This window comes from Vicugna pacos, chromosome 16 (assembly GCF_048564905.1).
Source record: "Vicugna pacos chromosome 16, VicPac4, whole genome shotgun sequence".
Classification (NCBI taxonomy): Eukaryota; Metazoa; Chordata; class Mammalia; order Artiodactyla; family Camelidae; genus Vicugna; species Vicugna pacos.
In genome coordinates, this window is record NC_133002.1 from 51421092 (window position 1) to 51445937 (window position 24846).

Consider the following 24846-nt stretch of genomic DNA (forward strand, 5'->3'; position numbering starts at 1 on the left):
GTGTGTCTCTCCACTTCTTCTAAGGACCCAGTCTATTGGGATTAAGGCCCATCCTGATTGAGTATGATCTCAACTTGATCACATCTGAAGGACCCGACGGCCAAATAAGGTCTCGTTTACAGGTACCGGGGTTAGGACTTCAACCTTTTTGGGGACACAATTCAACTCACATCACACCCCAGTGCTAAAGATGTTGGGAGTAAAAAGCCCTCAGCTTCCTCCTTTTTCCTCCTCATCTAACTCTCCTGCTTTTTCAACGCTTTATCCAGGACAGAACCCGAAATGGGAAGCCTCTACCCAGAACTTTCTTGAAAGTTCTGTCCCAAGAGAGGTGAGAAGCTTCAAATCCCTGGGGACCCTCTGAAGTGCAGTGGGGACCGTGAGCTGTTCGGTGCGGTCCGAGCGATGGGAGAGGCAGGGGCCAAATGAATCAGAGAGACGATGGGCGGCAGGCCCTGCAGGGGGCCCGGCCGACCTGCAGGCAACAGGCAGACAGGGCAAAATCTCCACTGACGGAGCTGGATTTCTAAGGACACCAGAAAAGCGGCCTCCTCACTTCAAATAAAAGCTGGTGCTGCAGATTCCGGTGGCCGCCTCCTCTTTCCCCGGCTCCCCTGTCCTCTGTCGCGCAGAGGGCAGTGTGCAGGAGCAAGATGGATCTGTCCAGCGGCTCAGATGGCCAGATTGGCCGAGCCGCGGGGCACAGCGGAGGAGAGCGCTCTGAGCCTTGATGCTTGTGCCCCAGCCTGGTGCTCCCACCGCGGCCACGGTACAGGGCGGGCTGCAGGCAGATGCCTTCCAGACACTGTCACACAGTTCAGGCACCGGCACACGGGGACCCATGTGGTCAGGCTGTGTCCTGTTGGGCCAGTGGCTCTGTGGCCCTACTGTGTGCAGTTGCACATGCCCTATGCACACACAGGAGTGGTGCGATCACAGGGCAGATGCACGCATGTACTACAACTCTGCTTCCTCCCTCGCTGCAGAGCTGTGGCGTGCACACGCCAGGGGCGTGGCTCATCTCAGCACGCCGCTGCCGTACACGAACCTGCACACGCAGACCAATGGTAGACACTGCTCACCATCCACACGGGTGCCTGAGAGTCCCTGAATCCCAGGGAACTACACTCCCCAGGCTCCCTTGCCCTTTGCCTTCAGGGTGTGGCCAACCAGAGGCTCTGGAACATGAGAGGGCAGAAGGTAAGGAGAAGTCAACATAATTTCCTCCTCTTCTTTGGGTGGTGTTTGCGGCAGCTGCAGCATCTCTTCTGGGGGCCCAGTTCCTTCTGGGAAGTCCCTCTCTCTGTGGTCTCATCTTCCTCTGTGATCTAAACACCTGCTGATGGCCTGGCCTCTGGACACTGGTGAAACCACCTCCTCTTGCTTTCTCTCCAGTGTAGGGGTGGCAGGTGTCCCATGGTACCGGTATTAGGCATCTTAGCTCTTCCATCACCTGGGGCATCAGCTCCCTCTATTAAGTTTCCTCTGTCTAAAGACACAGAGTGGCCTCTGTTTTCCTGGATGGCCCCTGGCTGATAAAGGAATAGTAACGGCCATTTACTAAGCACTTAGAACATACCAGTGACTCCTACACGCATTATTATCTCCTTGAATTTTCACATGGATGGAGGATGATGTTGATATATGGACTCCATTTTGTAGATGAGGAAAATGAGGCTGAGAGAATTTAAATAACTTGTCTGAAAAGAAACTCCCATTTGAACCCAGTTGTAATGGAAAGAACACAAGCTTTGGGGCAAACCTCATCTTGCCCATTTAGCGGCCGTCTGTACGCAGGCAAGTTACCTATCTTTCTAAGCCCGCATTTCCTAGTTCCAGGACATGTCCACCCCCACCAAAGGGAAACCCTGTACCCATTAAGTAGTTACTCCCATTCCTCTCTCCTCCCAGCCCCTGGCAACCACTAATATGCCTTCTGTTTCTATGAAGACGTTGGGTATGTTGTATAAAAGGAATAACACAGTATGTGGCAGGTAAGCGTTGGATTGTGTCCCCTTTCTGCCAAATTCAGATGTTGAAGTCCCAACTCCCAGTACCTCAGAATGTGGCCTTATCTGGACATAGGGTCATTGCAGAGATAGTTAAGGCCCTTAGGATGGGCCCTAATCCAATATGATCGATGTCTTTATAAGAAGGGAAAATTTCACAACGCACACAGGGTGAGCACCCTGTGAAGATGAAGGCAGAGACCAAAAAGCCAAGAAAAAACAAAGACCCCCAGCAGCCACCAGCATGTCGGGGAGAGACACAGAGAGATTCTCCCCTACAGCCCTGGGAAGGAGCCAACCCTACTGACACCCTGATTTGGGGCTTCTGGCCTCCGGAGCTGGGAGACAATACATTTCTGTGGCTCAAGCCACCAGCTGGTGGCCCTTTGTTACAGCTGTCCTTGCGTTTGTGTGTGACTTCTTCCACGTAGGGTAATGTTTACAAGGCTCATTCACGCTGGAGCGTTTCCTGTCACTGTGCTCCGGGTCCTCCAGGGCTTAGTTCTGGAGTGTTGATAGCTAGGGCCGCTAGACCATAAGCGGTCACTCTCTCCTAGCGAGCACTGCGGGATGGAGACGTGACCTGCGTGGGGAGGCCCACTGGCGTGCACAGTCCTTCCAGGAGACACAGCTGAGGAGACCTCAGTAAGAAGCTGTTTCTTCATGGTCACACCTGGGGGGTCCTGGGGTGCAGAGCTACCCCATATGCTGCTGAGAAACAGCTTCCAGCCTGCGTGGCTCCACTCACTGCCCCAAAGAAGTTTCCACCTGCATCCAGGGGGTAGGGGTCCCCCTAGGGTTGCCTTGCAGTGTGTTGGTCTGGAGCTTGGCCTTGGGAGCCAGACTGCTTGGGTTCAGATCCCAGTGCCAGCTCTGCCACTTGGGAGAGTGACTGTAACTTGCTGTGCCTCAGTCTTCCCATCTGTGAAATGGGTATAGTTAAATAGCAAAGAAATCAGCTCAGACATGAAAGCCTTGTATGGTCTTCTATAGACCAGCTGCTGTACAGGGCCCCGCTGTTCCCCAGACACGCCCTGAGCTCTTGCCCTGGAGCTGGACTTTTCAGTCCCACTCATAAAGTCCTCTGTTCCTCCCAGTGTCCTGTCTTGCTTGGTGACACAGCATCCACCCTGTCACCCCAGGACGAGGTCTCCCCTCTCCTCCCCGCGTCTCCAAGACAGATCTCACATGCATCCTCTCTGCTCCATTCCAGTGTCCTCGTTCAGGGCTCATCGCCCCTGGGCTGGACTCCTCCAGAGTTTTCCTCACAGGTCTCCCGGCCTCTAGCCTGGCTCCCTCCACTCCATCCCTCAGAGCAGAGCCACTCCTTGCCCGGAGGTCCGAATGCAGGCTCCTGACACGTGTGAAGGACGCCAGCTTCCAGCCCCACCTTCCTCCCCGACACTGGCTCCTGGGCCTCCTCCTATACTGGGCTTTTTGTTTCAGCAGACCCAAATCTCTTCGGCTTTTAAGAACCGACTGTGTCCCATACCTCCCAAGTGGCTCACTCGGGACCTGGGACGCGGCAGGCACGTGCTAAGTCTAGAACGCCTGAGCACATGCCCGCTTCAGACCTTTGCCTGTGCTGGTGCTCTGCCCGGAACCCTCGCCTCCTTCCTAGTTCCTTAATGAACTCATGCTCATCTTTCAAAACTGGCTCAGATGACTTGGCATCTAGAAAGACTCCTGTGCCCACACCCCGTGCCTCGGATGGCCTCCCTCTCCCCACTCTGTGCGACTACAGCTCCTTGGATCTGTGTGTACTGTCACATTTCCGCACGGAACTATAATGGATTTGGGTGTCCTGCTGTTTCCCTTCTGATTTCTTCGAGGAACAGGATTCTATTTTTCACCAAGGTGCTCAATAAAATGTCTGTGGAATGAATAAGGATGAACAGATGAGTGAATGAATGTGTGAATGAATGAAGACGTGACTGCACGTTCAGCTCCCTCTGCCTGCAGACTCCTGCATGTTCCACAAGACACAGAGCAAATGTCACCACCTCTAGGAAGCCTTCCGTGATTTCTCTCTGGAATGGAGAACAGCATGACAAGCTTCTCTTAACCAAGGATCCCAGAAGAGCCCCATCCACTTAGGGACCATTAAAGGGCAGGCCCTACCCTATTCACCATGGTAGCCAGAGGGATCCTTTTGGAACCCAGGTAAAAGCACGTCAGGCCTCTGCTCCAAGTCTTCCACAGCTCCTCCTTCAGAGTAAAAGGCTAGGTCCTTACCAGTGGCCCCTCTCTGACCCACATCTTCTGCTCCCTGCTCCAGACACTCAGCTCTTGAAGGCCCATGACACCTGCTATTCCTCTGCCTGACCCAACTGTCCCAGACACCTCTGCAGGGCTCACCTCCTCACCTCCTTCAGGCCTGTCCCTTCGAGGCCCACTCCAGCCACTCTATCATCACAGCCTTCACCCTGATGCTCCCAGTTTTTCTTGATTACTGTGTGTCTCCCCTGTGACAACACAGTCATTAACACGAATCGCTCTTCTATTTACTGCTGGGAAAACTTTCCCTACTACCTAGAATGCTGCTTGGTAAGTAGCAGGCACCCAGAAAATGTTTGCTGAATGAATGAATGAACTTTTGGATGCCCATGATTCTGTCCAGGGGCTGTTTTTTCAATTCTCAATGAGTATTTGCTAGATTTTAACACAGACTCAAAGAATGTATGGGTGGAGAACTGGGGGAGGGGGCAGGATGAGGACTGATGGCAATGTCTCCGAGGGCAGGGTACCAAACAGTTTTTCAAAACCACAGTTGCAGAGTCGAGAGAGAACAGTCTCCCAAGGGGTTCTGCGGGTTCCACGAGCGACTATCGACCATCAGGCGCATACAGGTGGGAGGTCTCGTCATTCTGAGCAGCTCTGAATCACGCAACTCGCTGAAAAAAGGAACATCATTTTCCTTTAGCAGGTCAAGCAGACCAAGCACAAAAACAGTTGCTGAATGAATGCCTGAATGAAGAAGTGAATCTTCGCATCTTCAGAACTGAGCACGGGTAAGTGCACACGCTCCCGATGAATATTTGCTGGATTGACGAGAACTGAAGAAAACAGAGGCCAGGAGGTGGGGATGGATGGGGGCAGGTGAGGGCTGGTGGCAGGCCACCTGAGGGGGCTTTGTCACCCCAGACCTGTACTTGTCTGTTTTTAATTTTTATTGAGGGAGAGCAATCCTAAGAGTGCAGTTTGATGGTTGTACGTCTACTCTGGGTAACCATCACACAAATCAAGATATAGACCATTGCCATCCCTCTTGCCCCCTCCCAGTCCATCCTCCACAAAGGGAGCCACGTTGCTGACTTCCATCACCCTAAATTAGTTCTGCCTGCATTTCAACTTGATATGAATGGAAGCATACAGTATGATCAGACTCTGTTTTTCTATCTGCCTTTGGTGAGTCGGGAGTCACCACGTGAATGCCAACAATTGGAATCTGGGTGTGAAAGCGTGCTGGCAGGTGGCATCCCCTGCAAAACGTGGGTTCCGGGGGTTTGAAGTGCACAGTTACTGCCTCCTTAAAGGAGCTGTCTTGAGCAAAATGATTTTCACCTTCTTTGCTGAGAGCATCCCATCTTAAGAGCCGCCCTCGGTCTGACAGCAGAATCTTTCCTTTCCAGGCTGCATGAGTCAGCCCCGAGGCCCGGCATCGTGCGCTGTTCTGGTCACGATGCTGTGCCCACCTCTTCCGAGAAGCCTGCCGTGCCAGCCTGGCCCACAGCCAGCGTCTGGCAACCACTGAGCTGCACCTGTGGGGATGGGTCTTGCTCTGTCTTCACATGCAGCCCTCCTCCTCCCACCTTCCATCAGCATCAGCATCAGCATCAGCAGACTTCGCTGTGGCCCCTGGGTTCCCAGAGTCACCATGGCAGGCTTGGGATATTTACGAGACACTGAGCCACTCCACAGCCCCTCCTCAGGGAGACTGCTTCTCTTCCCTGACATGCAGCAGGCACAGGAGACTTTTCAGCATGGGACTGGAGACAAAGCTGGCCATGGGTTTTAGAGTTGGAGCCCGGGATGCAAATGCTGGCTGTGTCCCAGTCCAGAACACCTGCCTCAGTCTCCCCGCCTCCCACGAGGGAAGTGTTCCCCGTGCTGTGTCGTAGGGATGAAAGGAACTATGCAAAGTGCCTGCACATGAGAGGATTTCAGATGTCACAGCTATCGCTGTCACGGCTCAGTGAAGAGGAGGATGAAATCTGAAGCTAGATTGCGTGGATCTGAATCCTGAGTTCAACACGTGTTTGCTCTGGGGTCTCAGGCAAGTTGTTTAACCTCTCTGAACCTCAGCTTCCCCATATATACAATGGAAGTAGGGAGAGTATCTACCTTATGGGGTGGCTGAGGATAAACTAAACCATGAATCTATCTATCTATAAAGTGTTTGGGACAGTTCCTGGCACATAGTAAAGGCCAGATAAGCGACAGCTTTCTCTCTATGCAGATGCCTGATTAACTAATAGTCTGCTAGATAATTAACAGAATTCAATCATAGTTGTTACAGGGATGACATATGGAAAGGTCTTGAGATTATACATATAGTGCTCGGTACACAGTGAGCACTCACAGATGTTTGCTCTGATTTTAAAAAGAATCTGTGCTGTGGATCCTACACAGAGAAGTGAGCAGGAGGGTGTGGGATGGATAAGCAGGTAAGGGTGGGGGTCGGGGGACAAGGGCTGTTAGGCTTTGCAGGGCTGGCCTGGCCCCCTTCCTGCTTGTGGGCAACTTGACAACCCACCTCTGATTAAGGGGAGGGTCCCCCACGGAGCTCTGGACCCCAGCACCTCCTAGAGCTCTTGGCACCAGCAGCCATGCCTCAAAGGCTTGTTGCTTGAAACCCAGAAAAAGGAGCTAGAGAAAGCACCCAGGTTTAAAAACAAAAAACAAGAGAACCAGGTAAATTTCCTTCCCGACCCTCCAGAAATGGGGAGACCGAAGGACGGCATAAACACCACTTCTAAGCAGATGAAGGGCGCTCAAGGCTGAAGATGAGTGCTTTGTTTTCAGCTCCGGGAAAAACTGAACAAGAAGGAATAGACCTCGCCATCAGAGGCGTGGAGATTTTGATGAGACTCGGGAAACAACTTTCCAGCTCAAGTATCGAACATCTCAGCCGCAGACTGCTGGACGTGGATGCCTCTCTACCCATGCACTGGCGCTTTTATCTTAACTACGACTGCGGCTAACGGCTAAAAGCAGCGCTAATGAGCACCTGGCAGCAAGGACCCCTGGTAGCTGATTCCTCATCATTGATTGGCATTTGAAGGGTCAACTGACTCACCGAGACAAAGAGCAAGGGATGGTTCACAGCAGCGGTGCAAGTCACAGCTGACACCGCCTTTCCTCCAATATTTGCCAGGCAAAGACCTTTTCTAAAGAATTTACACAAATGGAATTGGCGATGGAAAAACTCTGAGACAGAGGAAGCCTTTATCTTACAGCATTTGAGGTTTTTTGTTTTTTTTTTTTTTTTTTTTTTTTTTGGTTGGTGCAACGGAGCATGCTTAAACTTGCCACAGGGAGATTTTTCAGGGAAAAATAAAAAGCAAGCATCTTCTGTTCAAACTTCATTGGATTCATATTTTAAGAAACCTTGGCCTGTCTGGTTCAGGCAGAAAGATTCCCCCGAAGGAAGATTTCATGGCAGAGTTCTTATATTAAGTGCTTACTTTTACATATGTGATAAAAGTTTGTAAGAGCATATATCTGGGTTTTATTTGCTGTTCACTTGTTGTAGTGGTCACTTTGGGCAGTTTTATTGTATGAGATGGATTTCTAGGAACGGAAACCCAGTGTGTAAATCGTGCTTACAGGAAATAAAGATTCGACGGTGGATAGCTTGAAAAGGCTTTCATCCAGGAATCACTTTGGTTATAAGTCAGGGGTGGCCTGTAATCAAACACTGACAAAAGGTGACTGGGCGTGATGCCTGGAACGTGTTCCTGGATGCGTTTAAGATTGAAGAGAACAGACACCATCAATGCTGAATGAACGTACAGACCCATTCATCTGCCTGAGGATTGGCGCTTTTTAAAATTAAGTATCGGGTTTATATACACTCCCTCCCCAACACAATAGAAAATTTGAAAAAGACAGAAGGCGATAAGTCACTCAGAGTTCCCATGACCATCATTTAAAAAATTTCTTTTGCTGAATTTTTTTCCCAGTATTTTTTTCAGACCTCATAGAACAGCCACAGCGGTATTCACATCTATTCTGTACCAGGTGACCTTTAGAGGTTTCACATTTGTGGGTTTTTGATTCACTCAATTTGCTATTTAATAGAATTCCCCTCATGTTTAATAACCCTCTTAATAATCAGGGAGTTAAAAGAATACATTTTTATCTACTCAATGTCTCCAGAACTTTCAAAAGACCGCCTTGAACAGGAAGTAAGACAGGGCTTGTGTGATTTAAATATGGCAGACCAGAAAGGAAAAGGGGGAGGAATAATTAGAAACACAAGTTAGAAAGAAAGAAAAGGAAGAGGGGGAGGGAGGAAGGATGGGGGCTGGGCAGGAACAAATGAACCCATAGAAGGGGGCCGACTGGTTGACCAGGTGGACGTTGTCCTGGTGGGGGCAGTGGAAGTGGAGGGAGCCCAGACAAGGACCCTTGGGCACATCGAAAGCCACCAAGTTGGAAGAGGAGCTGACCAGCGTGAGGATGGGGGACAGGCCAGGGACCAGCAGGCAACTGCCTGAGAGATGGAACCCCAGGACCATGACCACCAGCCCCAAGTGGCCGCCAAGGTGCAAGAAGGAAGACCCTCCAAATGGTTAAGCAAACGGGGCCTCTCCACCCACCAGGCATCTGGCCTTGACTCACACGCAGGAGTCCGTGGGCAGAAAGATAACGAAAGCTATTTTTCATGCAAGAGGAGTCGGACATCAGGAAAAATCAGAGCCCCTTTGTATGACATGCCAAACTGCTGAAGCGAGAAAATGTCTCGGGCGAGGGCTCAGATGCGAGCCGGGAACAGCGCGCTCGCCCTGGGGAACCCGGCCGTCAATGCGCGCTTGTTATCGGGCCGGAAGCAAGCGCCGGGCGGCCTCCCCCCGCCGCACGGCCGAGACGAGCTGGTGACACGGCCTTGGCTGGACTATCCCGGCCCTGGAAGGAAGCCTGGGTGTCCTGAGATGTCCTCAGGGAGTCTTCGGGGAGCCACGCTCTTCTCCCAGCTTGCGGTGTGGACTGGGGGCTGGGGTCTCCCTCTTCTGAGACCCCCCCTCACTGTGGGCCCCCTTCCCCTGTAGCCCCCGCACAGCGCATGCTTTGCGTTAGCAAGTGAGAGTAGCCACCAGGCTTCGGGCACCGTGCTCCAGCCCCAAGCCAGATGCTGACACAGCTCGCCTCGGCTCCTGCCAGCAAATCTGGTAGGTGTTGCTAACACACCCATTTTGCAGAGAAAGCAACTGAGGCTCAAAGAAGGTGAACTGGCTGGTTGGAGGTCTCACAGTTAGTAGGAGACAGAGCCTGGACTCAAACCCTAATTCGCTCCGGGATTGGGGCCCTCCACCACCACAGCCACGGCCATGTCCCCCCCTCCCCACCCCGCCCCAAGACGCCACTCATAACAGCTGCTGTGTATTCAAGTCTATCCGGAGGCAGATGTACGTGGAGTCCCGCGGGCATTTCCCATTTCCCAAGACCCAAAGAGACAGGCCTTGTTAGAGCCCCCAGGAGGAGGCCCTGACATCCAGATGTGTTCTGATGCTCTGCCCGCACCCTGCACTGGATTCTGCTGTGTGTCTTTTCTCCTGCAGGTTCCCCAGAACCAGACAGTAAGTTCCCCAAGACCTCTCTGTACCCACAGGGCCCAGCACGAAGCCAGGCACTCAGCAGGCCGCCCATAAATGCTAACAGAGTGACGGAGTTTTAAGTAACATTGCTCTCCATCTCCAAGGCAGCCCCAGGCCCTGCATACTGGTTGTGGTGGCCCTCGGAGAAAATGAGATGGTTCCAGCACCCACCTCTGTTCCCTACCCCAGCCACCAATTTCTGTGCACTCAGGACCCTCCAGTATCACCTCCCCTCCAGTTCCAGCTACCCCTGCCCCATCCTTCCTCCAATCAAAGTCTTTTCTCAGGATAGAACAGGACACCCAGGCCTGGCTATGTAATTTTGAGGGTCCAGTCCTGTGCAAAATAAAAAACATGGGTCCCCTTGTTCAAAAATGATGAAGATTTTCAAGATGGTGACAGCAGAGCATTAAATGATGTGTAATGTGCATGAATACAGCCCTGGGGACACCAATCATTTTTTCACATGACCTATTATTACTCAGATCTGGATTTTTCTAGGGCAGTCTTGATTTAAAATTTTCTGCATCCCCTGCCTCCTCCTCTGCCATCTCGCCACCAAAACTAAGCATGTCAACACTTCAAGATCTCAGTAACACCTCCTATATTGCCTCTCATATCTACAACAACACGAGAAAATCTGTCCTATGCTCTTTTGTGTAGAATTTTGGTTCAGAAAAGACAAATGCCACAGTGCCGTTCATCCTGTTGGGGAACCAGAGGCAGCAGGGTTCAATGGTCCAGCCTGACATCTCCTCACAAGGGGAGCTGTCTCCACCCAGCCAGCAGGCGACCCCCACATCCGTGTCTGCAGGCCAGCCCTGCCTCTGCCCTGTAGAGAGAGGGGTCTCCCAGCGCTGTCACTCAGCCCATCCAAAGCCAAGCTCTCTTGTAACTCCCCACCCCCAGGACACTCCTCCTTGGTTCTGTGTCTTGGGGAATGGCTCACCGCCATGGGGTGTCTACCATAATATCTCCATCTTACAGATGAGAAACAGAGGCTCAGAGAAACGAAGGAATTCGCCCAAGGTCACAGAGCTAATTCAGGGTAGGTTGCAAATGCAGGTTTCTTTGACCCCCATTCCCACCCCCAACCCCGGTCCTATTAACCATCACATGGACTTAGTTCAGCGATCACCTTCCCTGACTCCCTCCTGGACAGGGAAGCCCCCAGTGGGAGATGACAGAGAGGTGTGTGGGGCTAGATCTGCAGGGCTTCAAAGATCAGGGAACGAGCCTGACTTTATCCCAAGTGGGATGTGGTCCCATTGATGGGTATCGAGCTGGGGAGTGACATGATCTGATATACACTTTTATAAGATCTTTCTGGCTGTGTGTGAAGAAGGGCTAGCAAGGGGGTGGGCAGGAGGGACAGTGGGAACACCGGTCAGTGGGGATGCCCACTACTTGGGGCATCCAGGCGAGAGATGACAGAGGCTGGGATCCAGGTGGAGGGAAAGCCGGCAGGTCTGGGGAGGGCTCTAAGGAATCACGCCAGGATGTCACAGGAAAGGGGTTATTAGTCTTGTCTCTGTGGTGGCCAGCACTGTGCTGGGCACAAAGCAGGCTGTGGGAGAGGCAATGGGATGATTCTGGCGAGGTGAGAACACACTAACCAGCAAAAGTGAAAGCAATGGCTGAGGCTACCTCAGGCTACCTGAGGTGTCAGGGTGAAGGGGGCCAAGCCAAGTGTTTCTAAGAAAATGAGCCTGAAGTCCTATCCCCTCTGCAGTGCCTCTATGAGAGCACAGCCACGCTGTTTTCCACAGTACTTTGCCAAGTATCCTCTCATCGGATATTCACACAACCCTGGGAGGGAGGAGGAGGACATGGCAAGGATGGAGGAAAGAGGAGGAAGAAAAGATGGAGGGAGGAAGGGATGGGTAGGGGGATAGAGGCAGAAAGGAGAGGGGAAGGATGGAAGAAAGAGGGAGATGGAGGTAGAGAGGAGGGAGAATGAGGGAAGGATGGAGGAAAATGTAGGAAAGATGGAGGGAAGGATGGAGGAAGGGAAGGAGGGAAGGATGGAGGGAGGAATGAGGGAAGGAAGGAGGGAGGAATGAGGGAAGGAAGGAGGGAAGGACAGAGGGAAGGATGAGACAAGGATGTGGGGAAAGACAGGTATCATTTACCAATCTGACAGCTAATCAGAGGCTCTAGGAGGCTAAGGTATATGCAGAAGATTGTGCAGATGGTTAGTGGCAGAATTAGGACCAGACCACAGGTCTCCTGACTCCCACCCTGATGTTTCCACACTCAGCTCCCCGTTCTCCTTTATCCTCGACACTGGAGTTCACAGCTGTAGTCTCTGTGCCTACCAGGAAATGGGATGAGGGGATGAGTGCCTGGGTGGCTGCCATCACCACCCTGGGCGCTGCCTTGATGCCAGACCCTATTTCAACTCTTAACTGAGAACCCTCAGGTTCTGATTTTATGGTTCCCAGAAGCCATTCAGAGCAGCTCTGCCTTTGAGAGGTGATGAAACAGTGCTGCGTTCTACACCGGCTTGAACATCCCCAGGGATGCTCAGCTTCTCCCATTCCCAGACCTTGGAGGCCTGTGAGCTGACCTGGGGCCTCACTCAGCTCAACGGCAAAGGTTGGCTGACTTACTTGTTCTGGGAAAACTTCCAAGTTTCAGGAAATATGGAAATAGGGAGAAGGCAATCATACCTTGAATATCTACAAGATGCCAGGTGCCATGAGGGTTATTTTGCTGTGTTTTCTTATATTTTTTGCAACAATGCCAAGGATTGATTCGATGATGATGCCCCCGTTTTACAATGAAGGAACTGGAATTCAGAGAGGTTGGGTAATTTACCTGAAGACACACAGCCAATTAATGGCACAGTCTAGACTCAAAGCCAGGTCCACATGACTTCAGTGCTAGATATCTGATGCTGCCACTTCCATGTGGACTAAAAAGGGTTGGCAAAAGTGAGTTGACACAAGCACGCAGCCCGTCTGTTTCCCCAGGGCCAGGAGGTGACAGAGAGGCTGACGGCAGGTGAGCTAGGGAGGCTAACAGTGTTTAATTATTTGTTTTTCTTCCAGGCTCTGGAGCTGAATTTGAGTCCAGAAACTCCCCTGGATCCTTCCATACTCTCTTCTGGAGATGGGGCAGCGGCGGGGTGGGGGTTGAGGCGAGTGGGGAGACACACAGACGGCACTTGCTGGCCACCCCGCCTCTGTGGGCTTGGCACGGTCGGAGGCACAGAAGGGCTGGATGCTGTAGTGGGGGGGGTGCTTTGCTTTGGGTCTGCAACCTCAGAGGTGGGGGAGGGGAGTAATAGGTGGGGGAGGGGTGAGAGCAGCTCCAGTTAAAGTCCAAAGGCCTTTCCAGCCCAAGGCCCTTTGTGACTGGGGGACCTAAATGCTTGAGGAGTCCAAGGACAGACTTGGGGTTGACTTTATGGAGGACGTTGACTTGAAGGACAGATTGAAGTTCAGGGGAGGATGTGTGGAAGGAGGGATGATGGAGAGATCCTGACGTTTTGCAGAGCAAAATAATCAGAGGCTTCTCCTGACCCAAGCACATCCTTGGCTCCAGCAGCCCAGCAGGGCGGCTCCCCTGCCTCCATCCTGGCTCCAGGGAAGAGGGAGGGAAGGAGGAAGAGGAGGAAGAGGAGAGGGCCTGGTGCCAAGGCCAGGCGTGGCTAAGGGTGAAGTCACACCCTGCATCCTTGGGCCGGCAGGGAGCCTCGAGTCTTCAAAAGGAGGCACCATCTGCTTTGCAAAGACCCTGGAGCTTCATTTGGAGGGTCATCTGGACCCCAGCCCCGTCTTGATGCTGCAGGGGCATCAGGGAGCCCTCAAAATGCAAAGGGGCAAAGATGTCTAGCCTATGCCTGGACGGCCACCCTCACATCCCCCACGTGTGGGCAGTTGGCAGCTAACTTCTCCGTCTGACTTGCAGCCCCCACCCAGGAGCCTGGGGGCATAAAGAGGCCCCGGCAGACTCGGTTCCACCCAGGGTTCTCAGAACAAGCACACCATTTGGGGAACGCCTACTCTGTGAGTGTGTGCTCGGTACTTCCACGTTCCCTGCCTCATTATTCCATCTTCCAGACACGTAAACAACTCAGAGAAGTTGAGTAACCTACCCAAAGCTACACAGCTACCTGCAAAACTTGGATTTGAACTGAAGTCTTCTCTCCCTCAAACCTGGCCTCCTTCCTGCATCTCATGCTGCCTTTTCAACAGAGTCCGTCTTAATGGGACAGAATGTCCCTTCTACAAGGAGATGCAGGGCACATTTCTTCCAGGCCTCTGTATCCGAAACAGCGTGGCTTCTCTTGAGCCATTATTTCCTTTTATTATACGTGCCCCGTGGCCTTTACCCCTGGGCACGTTCTCCTCTTCGTCCCAGAGGCGAGTCTGCAGCCCACCTCCGACAACCCAGCCAGCCTTTACAGCAGGTGTTTTATGCACTGACAGCACTCAGCCGTCATCTATTTTCCTTATTTCATTCTAACTTCCATCCCAGTCCCTCACCTGTTTCGTAATTTATCTTGTCCTTTCCTTCCTTCCTTTCTTTTTCGGTTGGAGGAAGAAGAACTAAACAAACAGAGTAAAATCATGTGATGTCATGTTCACGGCTTCAAAAAGTTTCTCATATGAAGAAATTGATCTATTAGGAAAAAACGTCCTTGGTCTGGTGCCAGGTCCTGATTTGCAGCTCAGAAAAGATGGTCTCATGCAGTCCTTCCCAGAGCGCCCTGGGGGTGAAGAGTAAGAACTGTGGGGGGAACTTGAGGGTGGACGTAGGCAGGCCCTGCCTGGCCCATCCTTGGGGGTGAGAACCAGTCTGTTCTCATTTACAAGCTGTTCCCTGGAGAACCAGCGTGCGCACACACGCTCGAGACTTAACCGTGCTGTGGCAGCAAAAGGCCCAGAGGAAATGAGTTTCTTCCTCTTCCTGCACTTCTGGCTGCCTACCTCGTGCTACAGTGGCCTGTTGCCCAACCTTCGCCCAGGTGCCGGCCCGAGGGGAGGCTGTGCGGGCAGAGCCCTAACCAGGCAGCCCCCACACCTGCTTCTGCTCCCCGCTCTTACTAACCAGCCGTGTGACCTTGAGTAAGTCGCTTTGTCTGTCCAGCTTTGAGGTTCCTTTGCTTGCAGAGTGTGAGGATTAGGCCACATCAGCAGTTCCCATCCCCATGGGGACACATGCTGGGGTGTCACAGGCAGGGTGAGCTGGGTCACCGGTGATTCATTACTTTTAAGAAAGGAATGGAACTGGGCGCCCTTGATACCTCCTAAAGCTGATGCCAGGTCATCCCCTTAATAGAGATGCTCCCCGCCCCCCGCTGGCGGTCCATGCGTCTTCTCCAAGGAAAAAGAAATGAATGGAGTTCTTATTAGTTACCAGGAATTAGACCTGCCCTTGCCTTTGACCTCAATGATGCTTCCCGTAGAGCAGGGGGTTCTCCATGGGGGGCAATTTGGCCCCACCCAGGAGACATCTGGCAAAGTCCGGAGGTATTTTTGGTCGCTATAACTTGGTGGGGGGCACTGTAACTGGCTTCCAGCTGGTGAAGGCCGGAGACGCTGTGAAGCCTTCTGCAATAAACAGGATAGCCTTCACAACAAAGAATGATCCAGCGCCAAGTGTCAAAGGTACCCAGGTTGAGAAATCCTGCCCTGTCGTGAGGGGCAGTGGTGACGAACCCACCACACTTGGACTATGAGGAGTTACTGTGGTTCTCCTGAGTTGCACTCCACTCCACTCGGCCCCAGCCTCCCAGTCTGGGCACCCGCAACAATGTCCAGACTGGTCTCCTGGTGGCCTCCCCTGCCTTCCAGAATCTCCACTCCCCACGCGCAGCCAGCAGATCTTCTGAAAACAGAAACCAGATCACTTTACTCTCCTGCCCAAAACCCTCCAGAAGCACTGACCCCTCATAATACGAAGCAAATAAAGCAGGCTCCTGACCTTGACCTGGAAGCCTCTTGCAGACCCCTATGCAGTGATGGAGCCCCGCCCACCCCTGCTCTTCGCTCATGCTCCTCCATCCTCACCAGGTTCTTTCCTGCCTCAGGGCCTCTTCCTCTCCCTGGGAGCTCTCCCGCCAGCCTTCCTCTGACAGCTCTTTCCTGTCCTCTTGACCAACAGCCACCCAGCACACCCCCCTGTCTGTTTTTGTCAAAACACTCATCAGTACCTGGAAGTGTCAGCTACCCCCTTAGAATGTCAGCTCCAAGAGAGCAGGGACCACGTCTGTTCTGTGCCCCCTGTGACTCAGAGCCCCACACGTCTGACACAGAGCAGGTGCTCAGTGAGCATGCACGGGGGGAATGAATGAATGAATGAATGAATGAATGAAGGATGCCCAGTAGGCAGGTGACATATCCTTTATATGTATGTCTTAACAGAGAAAAGGTTGAGAGCCACTGAACTAAGTAATCTCCAAGGCTCTTCCAGCTGGAGAACCCAGCTTTCCATGAATCCACTTTGAGGCCACGCTGAACCTTGTTCAACCTGGAGGCTGTGGGTGGGGGCTCTCTGGCAGGGGCTTGTGTGGCAGAAAGTCAATGGTGGCAGGAATGTTCCTGATCAACCAGGCTCCACTTTCAGATGAGGAGACAGAGGCCCACCAGGCTCTCCAACACTCTGGATCTGATCATCTGAGGCCCCTTCCGACTGTGCTTCTGGGACTATGTGCAGAAATCCCCACAGTTTTGGCTGTCTAAGGAGATGGATACAGGAGATTTATTTTAAACAGCTGTTGGTTTCCTACTGAGCCCTTCTGAAGCCCCTGACATAGGGCTCCTCCAAAGCTGGCTCTGCAGTGAGGCCATTAAGTCAGACTGTGGTCCACCAAGATCCCCAGCTTCTCTTCACTAAGTCAGCTGGCTCCAGCTGGTTTTTCCTTATAAGAAGAGAGAAAAGAGTAAAGGACACAGGAGGGTGAAGAGACAAAGCAGACACGAGAAGGGACTGCCAGGGCCCCTCCTGAATGATTAGAGAGTGAGCACCAGCCGTAGAGCAGGGACAGGAATGAAGAACGTCTGTTATAGACTGAATGTTTAGGTCCTTCCCAAATTCATATGTTGAAGCTCTAACTCTCCAGCGGTATTCACAGGTGGGGCTTTGAGAGGTGACTAGATTTAGATGAGGTCACGAGGGTGGGGCCTTCAGGATGGGATTAGTGTCCATTCAAGGAGAGACCAGAGAGCTAGCTCTCTGTCACATGTGGACACAGGGATCAGGTGGATCCGTTTGCAAGCCAGGAAGCAGCTCTCACCAGGAACTGAACCGGCCAGCACCTTGATCTTGGACTTCCAGCCTCCAGAACTGTGAGAAATAACGTCTGTTGTTTAAGCCATCAAGTCCATCGTGTTTCATTACGGAGACTGAGCCAAGACAACCCCTCACCTGCCCCCTCCCAAATCTGTTCAACCTCAACTGTGATACAGACAGTGGACAGCATCCCTGGTGCCAGGAGCCGTGGCCTTCTTAAGCCTCATTTTCTCCACTTAGAAAAGGCAGGTGATTAATATTTACCTTGAAGACTTGCTGGCAATTACATGAACGAATGCTACGTCCTGCTTGAAGGTCTTCAATAAGTGATGGTTGTTATGATCGACTCGGGAGGGCAAAGGAGGGCCCGCGGGTGAGGTAACCAGCTGGCAAGCTCGCAGCTGTGGGAAGGAAGCCTGCTTTCTGCTCTCACCCACCTGAGCCTGACTGGACAGGCTGCCTGGGAGTTATTGCAAGAGAAAATGAAAGCAAACACAGACAGGAAAAGCACCCAGCCCGGTACCTGGCCTGGAGCAAGTGGGGAAAGGATGTTATTTGGATCCAAACATCCCTGAATGATCCTATGTCGGGAGTGTGGTTTAAGGCAGGGCTTCCCAGTGGACCTGTGTGAAAGGGTTCCAGGTGTGCTGGAAGAGTGGGCCCCTACCCCCACCTCTGGGGACCTGGGCAGGTGCCCCTGAGGTAGTCACGGATGGTGGTCCTCTCCATCCCCACCCTCACGGTGCAGTGTAATAACTTCTCTTTCTCTGTGCCGCGGTGTGGATAAAGTCTGGGCACGCTGGTGTGAGAGATGCTGCCCGGGTAAGGGAGGTGAGCATGACTGGGGCAAAGGACCCTCTCACTCTCTAAAATATCTCTAAACCTTTCCCAGTTAGTGCCCAGGGCAGAGCAGCTACGGGGCGGGGCCATCAAAGGCTCGGAGAGCACTGTGAGTGTGCTGGGGAGCATGGAGGACATGGGAGGGGAGGGGTGCTGCCTAGGCTGAATTTTGCCAGGACCATTTATTCTAGACCCAGAGCTCTCCAGATGGCAGCACAGAGATGGTCCCATGTGGACCCTGGTGTCCAGCAGCCCAGGTGAACACTCCGGGGCTGACATGGGTGTGGGGGCTTTGCACGCTGATATGAGCTGCTACCCTGGGGCGCAGGGTCTCCTCCTCCCCTCCCATGTCTGTATGAGGTCTCCTGTCCCTGACACATAGCGCATGCTCCAGAATGCTTCTACCTTCTCTACCTTGCCTAATTCCAAACTGCATTCGATATTGAACAAACATTGGTTGGTGGTAACTTTGATCGAAAGTCCACAAAGATTGATGCCTCCTTTCCCATGGCCCCAGCTTTGGGCTCAGTGTCACCAAAGATACAAAGAAAGAAGGAGGTGGGGGTCTAGAGGACAGAAGGAGCAGATGGCTCACTGTGGTGGCAACAGGCTAGTCCAGAACACGGTGGAAGAAGAGAGAGAGAAGAAGAGAGCGTGTGTTATGCAGTTTCTGTATGGGTTGTACAGCCTCACTTCTAAGTGCCTTCACACTGCCGCAAGCCACCCTCAGAGCTGGGCTCCACTGGGTAGTCAAGTACTTGGTTCTATTTTTAATGGCAACCCAGAAGATGTTTGGGGAAGGGCAGGATGACATGGTGGGAAGAGCTTTGTAGTGAGACAGAGCCTCAAATCTGGCCCTGCAGCCTCTGGGCAGGTGCCTTGCCTTCTCTGAGCCTGTTTCTTCAGCTGCTGATGGTGGGGAAGGCAGCTTCCTCTCAGGGCTGTTGTGAGCACACCGTGCGGTAACACTCACCAGGCTCTGTGTCCTGGAGGATTCTCACACTTGTCTACTAGGGGGGCAGCGGGGAGACCTGGCTTTGGGGGCAGTAAAAGCTGAGGTGATGTCAGCCCTGGTGAGGCTGGGAGGAGCAGTTCTCTGCACGCAGCCCTACCAGACTGTGTGGAGGTCTTAAGTACATAGAGGGCTGGGCTCTCCTGACCCCGCAACATCCTTTATGGGAAACAACCAAAGAAACTGGATCTGCTGTTTGTGAGTTGCTAGCAAACCCTTCAGCGTCCCGCTGTCACAACTGGTGCTTTATTAGCTGCCTGCTGCAGTATTTCCTCAGCTTCAGCATAGAGGTTTAATCTTTTCATCTTTTTCCAGCTAATGCTTTGGGGTACTTTGTTAGAGAGCGGGTGAAAATAATGCATCGTACACACAAAAGCCAATATTGAGGTTGCCATGCCCCCAGGGAACGGCCTGGGGTGTGTGTGCTGTCCGGGTCTCAGCCTGGACGCTCGCTGGCAGGTGGCAGCATCATAGATGTCAGACGGCTGTTGGACTCTGCGATGGGCTTTTATGAGATAAGCTGGCAGGTTCCACCCAGGCTGAGGGACTGTCACGATGATTCTAGTGCAACAGGGAATCCGGATCCAGCTCTCCCAGCTCCGGGTTGGTCTGAGGATGTTCTGGCCCTTGGAGGTGGCCCGGGTTGGCCCTCAGAACCCCTGAGCTCTAGGTGTGTGTGTGTGGTGGGGGGTGACAGAAGCAGCCCAGTTCTTTCGGCGAAGTCCCCCAGATGGCAACTCCCCACCCTCCCTCTGCCAGCGGAGCCAGCTGCCCAGATCAGCTTGGGGCTCTCTTGATGAACATCGAGTGCAAACGGCTCGAGGCAGCTGGCAAGATGCTAAGTGCAGCATCAATCCTAATTAGGATGAGAAATTAATAAAGGAGGCATTCGAGCCACTCTGCAGAGGCCAGGCTTGCCGGTGTGGAAGAGTTAGTTCCAATTTCAACTGGGAAACTGGAGGGCCTGGGGTCCCCGTGTGTGTCAGGCTGATGACAGTGGCATGACTTACTGGACCACATACACAACACCGTGGAGCCTGTGTGGTAGAACAGGAGGGCCCCGGAGCCCCTGTTCTGTGTCTAACTCAGGTGCTGTGGCAGGTAGTGACGTGGGTACATCCTCCAGATGAGAGGAGTGGGTGTTCATGATCTTAGCAACTGCACAGCAAAAGTGATGTTTTTCAAAAGAAAAGAGGAGGATGTGATTGTCGGCCCACCAATCCTTTGTGTGGCTGTATTTCCTAAACTATTGATTGCACATTCTTGCTCCTGGAAGACTCCACTTAGCCCTGGCATTAAGCTCCAAACTGCAAAGGGCAAAGCCTCCTCACTTGGGAGCAAAGGCGGGGGGCAGAGAGGGGGCAGGCCTCCAGGTGAGAACAGGCATGATCTAGGGGGCAGAAGAAGGGGGCAAATTCAACCTCACCAAGCCAACCCAGCCAGCTTCACAAAGCCTCTTTTGACATGACTCCACATGCGGCCAGAAAAGGGGCCATCTCTTTAAGAGCTCCCTTCCAACCTCCACGAAAATTCAACCACGCTCAACTATTTGCAGAGGCTGTAACTGCAGTAAGGAAGGCTAGGTGTGTGGGAGAACTTCCCGAACAACTGAGGGGCGGAGTTAACACTCGGGGAAAGGTTGGAGAAAAAGAGAAAACGCTGTCCAAGGATTTTTGAAAGGAACGTTCTGCCAGCTTCCCCCATCGCTTTTCCAATCTGAAAGCCAAGACCAAGCGGCGGACCCGTCCACAACCTGGCTGGGATCAGATCGCCCCTGAACAGCCACCTGTTAGTTCAAGTTCCGCAGCAGGGCGGGCGGGAGGCGCTTAAGTCGGGCGCATGTCGCCATTGGAGGCGTCCGGGCCCCTCCCCCGGAGGGAGCGGTCCCCACAGTCCCAGGGCACCCAATCCCGGCCCCCAGAGGCATTCCATCCTTACAACACGCACCTCTCGCCGTGTCGCGCATTTGGGGGGAGCAGCGCCCCGCCCCTCTGTCCTGGACCGGGCGGCCACGCCCCTCCCAGGCTGTTCTCAGTCCTAGGGTCACCCCTGCGCATTCCTGTTCTATTGCTGATTCCCTGCCTTGGGACGACGACGGAGCGCTCCCTGCCCTGGTCGGGGGAAGACTCGGTGACGCTCTTCTCCCTTTCTCACAAAGCAGGGAGGAGCAGGCCATTGGCTCCGTGGAAGAGTAGGTGGCGGAGCAGGGTCTCCGGCAGGCGTCAGGCTTGGGCGACCTGGGTCTCTCAGAACCGTTCGGAGCCCAGTCCCCTACTCCCACCCCTCGGCCCGGGCCTGGAGCGAGCGCGGAGCAGCCCCGGAGCTCCCCGCCCCCGGCCGGCCCCGCCCCAGGATGGCCAGTTCCCATAGCAATCGCACAGACACCGGTTGCCAAGCAACCTCTCCCCCTCCTCCCTCCCCTCCTCTCCCATCCGCTCCCCCCAACCCCAGCGTCCTCCCGCCCCCTCGCCAGCCTCCACCTCCCCCGGGGGCGCCGGCGCGGCCCCTCGGGATCGCTCCGGTCTTGGGCTGCGCGCGCGCGTGAGTTTCGGTGTGTTTCATTGTGTCTGTGTGCGAGGGGGTGTGCGTGTGCCAGTGGAGAGTTTGTGGGATCGGTGTGTTTGGGGGCGTCCGCAGCCAGGAGGGCCCCCGAGGTAGTGCACAGCTGGCCGCGAGGAGACCTGCGGGTTCGCTCTGGCTCCTTTGTGTCTCGCGTGGAGCCACTGCCGCGCCCACCCCCTTCCCGGCCGGCGCCCGAAGCAGGGTGTGTGTGTGTTTGTGTGTGCGCGCGCGTGTGGGGCGGGAGGTGGGGGGTGCCAGGGCCGGACGTACCTTCGATGCAGCACACCCGCCACAGCCCCGAGTGGGTGAGGTCGCCGCGGGCGCGGCGGGGCGGGGGCCCGTCGTCCATGGTCAGGTTGGTGCCGTTGCAGATGTGCGCGCTGGAGTAGAGCCAGTAGTCGGTGCCGATGGCGATGGCCATGAGCGAGAAGGCGGCGAAGGCTCCGGCCGTGGTCAGCAGCATCTGCAGCCCGCGGTCGCATCGCACCATGGTGGGCGCCTCATAGTCCGCCGCCCGCCGGCCCGGCCCGCCGCGCCCGCCCGCCCTCCTCCCTCCGCGCGCCGCTCCGGGGGCGCGGGGGCTGGGGGGCCGAAGGCCGGGGGGCGGCGCCGCGCAGCGCGCTCCGACCCCGCGCCCCGGGCGTGCCTGCGCTCCGGCCGCTCCGGGGCTCAAACTCCGAGGCGCGGCGGCGAGTGAGGGTTGCGCGGGCCGCCGGGCGGGTTGGCGGCGACCGGGGGCTCCTCCCTCTCGGCCCGCCCTCCCGGCTCGGCCCGCGCCTCCTCCCCGCGCCCTCCGCGCCGCCGCCGCCGCCGCCGCCGCCGCGCTCCCGGCCCGCGCCCCGCTCCTCTCGGCGCCGCCCCTCGAGCCTCGGCCCCCACCGGGTGTGCGCTCCCCTCTCTTCCCCTCTTCCCCCTGCCCGGATTGCCTCTCCCTCCCCGCCTCTCCCCTCTCCGCGCTCGCGCGCGCTCTCTGCTCCTTTTCCAGGGTTCATTCACATTATCAGAGCGAAGGAAGCCGAGGCACGGGTTCCCCAGGAGGATCGAAAAGAAACCGCTTTTGCAGCCTCCCCACTTTCCCAACCCAGGACACCCCGCCTTTCTTAAATGGCCCTGGGGACTCTTGAATATGTGGCGTGTGTATGTCTCTGTGTGTGTGTGTGTGTGTGTGGTGTCCCTTCTTCCCTATGCACGTATCTGTGCTGCTACCTGGTGATGAATGTATAGGGTGAGTGTGGGAGTGGGAGTGTTCAGGTCAGAATTCCAGAAGCCCCAGATGTGGGTCACAGCCAGGAGGCATTACAGGCCAAGCCAGGCCCTGGCCACTTCCCTCCCCCACCTAGGTGGCTCTTGCCCCCACCAGCTCCTCCAGATCCGCTGGCAGGGGCTGCAGGACCCTGACTTTGGGTTGAGGGAGAAGGGAGGTGTCAGCCAGAGGTCCTTTGGGAAGAACATGAGATCCCTGTTTATAGAGGGTTGGTGAGGCTTGTTGAAGTCGAGGCTCTCCTCCATTACCCCACTTTTGATGGAACATTACTGCCAGCCCAGGAACACCCCAGTTGTACTGGATTCCACCATCTCAACCCCCAGCTGGTTCCCTCTGTCTCCCAGCTCCCTCTTCAGTACTTTTATTTCTTTTTCCCTTTCGCTCTACTCAAGCTTAACTGGCTTTCCCTCACCTCCTCCCTTTATTGCCAGCTTCTGCCTCAAGCACTACTGACTTCACTTAATTGTCTTTGCTGCTGGCGTTTTCCCAATCTAGACACACTCCCTTCTCCTCGAAACCAGTCCAGGCTCCTCCTTCAAAACCCAGCTCCACACTCTCCCCTCCAGGAAGCCCTCAGAGACCAGCACTTGTGTGTCCAGCGTGCCTTTACTTCATACCTTCCCAAAGCTCAGGTCGCATCACTGATGGATGTCTTGTGGCATACAGTGCTGGACCCCAGGAGAGACTGTATATATGGTGAGCTGCTTTCCTTTTGAAAGATGCAAATTTGACCTCCTTTTGGCACTGTCCCTGGCCCCTACTACCCAAAGGAAGTTAATTACCCCACGCTAGAGTTACTGGTTTCTCTTCCATGTGATTGTGAGCCTTTCCCATATCTGACACATATGAGAAGTGTTTAAGAAATGTTTGCTGAGCGAGAAGTCTTTCTTGCCCCCTGGAAAATTATAGTCTGATTGGAGAAAATAGAGCATATAATTAAGAGGGGGAAAACTCCAAGAGAACATAGCCCGAGGAGCAGACTGGATACATTACTTAGCATTTGTTGACCCCTTCTCTTGCCTTTGGGGGTGTCTGTTCTGCCTCCTCCAAGTCTCAGAGGACAAGAGTCATCACCTGTATTTTAATTCCACCCACCTGCCACCTGGTCCAGGGTTCTGCACCCAGCAGGTACCCAATGTGTGTCTGAAGGTGTGCACCAGGCATGAGCTGACTTGCTCTGACTCAGAACAGGGCTGCCTACCTCTGTCCCTAACATCCACAAGTATAAATTCTGGGTTCTGTTCTCAGAGGCTCCCAGAAAGATGGATTTCAAACTTCTCTTTTCTTCTCCTTCTTCTTTGAAAGGAACAAATCTTTGCTTCAAATTCAACCTTAAACAGAAGGCCAGCATAAACAAACCAGGTCTCCCACCAGTGAGCTCTATAGGTAAGAGATGGCATTGCTCTGGTTGAATGGGGGACCCAAAATACCCATATCCGTCCACCCACACCACCCCTGGCAGCCCTCAGAGCAGCCCTGTGAACCTAGGCTTCCATGAAACATGGAGTGAAAACTGACATCCTCAGTCAGTTCCTGGGTCACTTGGGGACAACCCCTCCATGCTTGCAGGTTTCCTCGGGGACCTTGAGAGAAACAAATGAAAGCCAGATAAATGGATCTGATCTGTGGGGGTTGGTGAATGGGGTCGGTAGCTTCCCTCAGTATCCTCTTAGGTCAGAGAGATGACACCAGGGTGGTGGGGTCCTCCTCCAAACAAGTGACCTTTGTATCAGACCCATGAAGACACAACTCTTTATCAAAGCCCTGTTAGACCAGCTCCCACCCCCCTGTTCTCAGAGGGGCTCGTGGGAGAGTTGAAAAAGCAGGAGACTAAGAGCCAAGACTGTCACTGTCTCATGCTGACTCCGTGACTGACTAACAGGGTGATCTTGGACAAGTCAGAACCACCTGGGTGAAAGAAAGTCCCCAGCCCCCCCTTTCAGAATTGTCTTAAGGGTCAAATAGAGTACCTTGCACACCACATACACTTAGCAACCCTTTGTGGAATGAGAAGTAGATGTTCCATTTTCTACCTTTCTTTGGAGAACATCAAGCTAATTACTTAACTTCTCTGTGCCTCGGATTCCCTGGGAGTCA

General features: G+C 53.9%; 1 protein-coding gene across 1 annotated transcript in view; it reads right to left on the reverse strand.

Moving 5' to 3' along the window:
- CACNG4 (calcium voltage-gated channel auxiliary subunit gamma 4) overlaps positions 1–22289 on the reverse strand; it is a 57683-nt gene extending 35394 nt beyond the window's left edge. Inside the window, exon 1 of the mRNA XM_072939442.1 lies at positions 21756–22289. Coding sequence (XP_072795543.1) covers positions 21756–21975 — 220 coding nt within the window. The 5' untranslated portion in view covers positions 21976–22289. The remainder of the gene's footprint in view (positions 1–21755) is intronic.
- Between the last annotated feature and the right edge of the window lie 2557 nt (positions 22290–24846).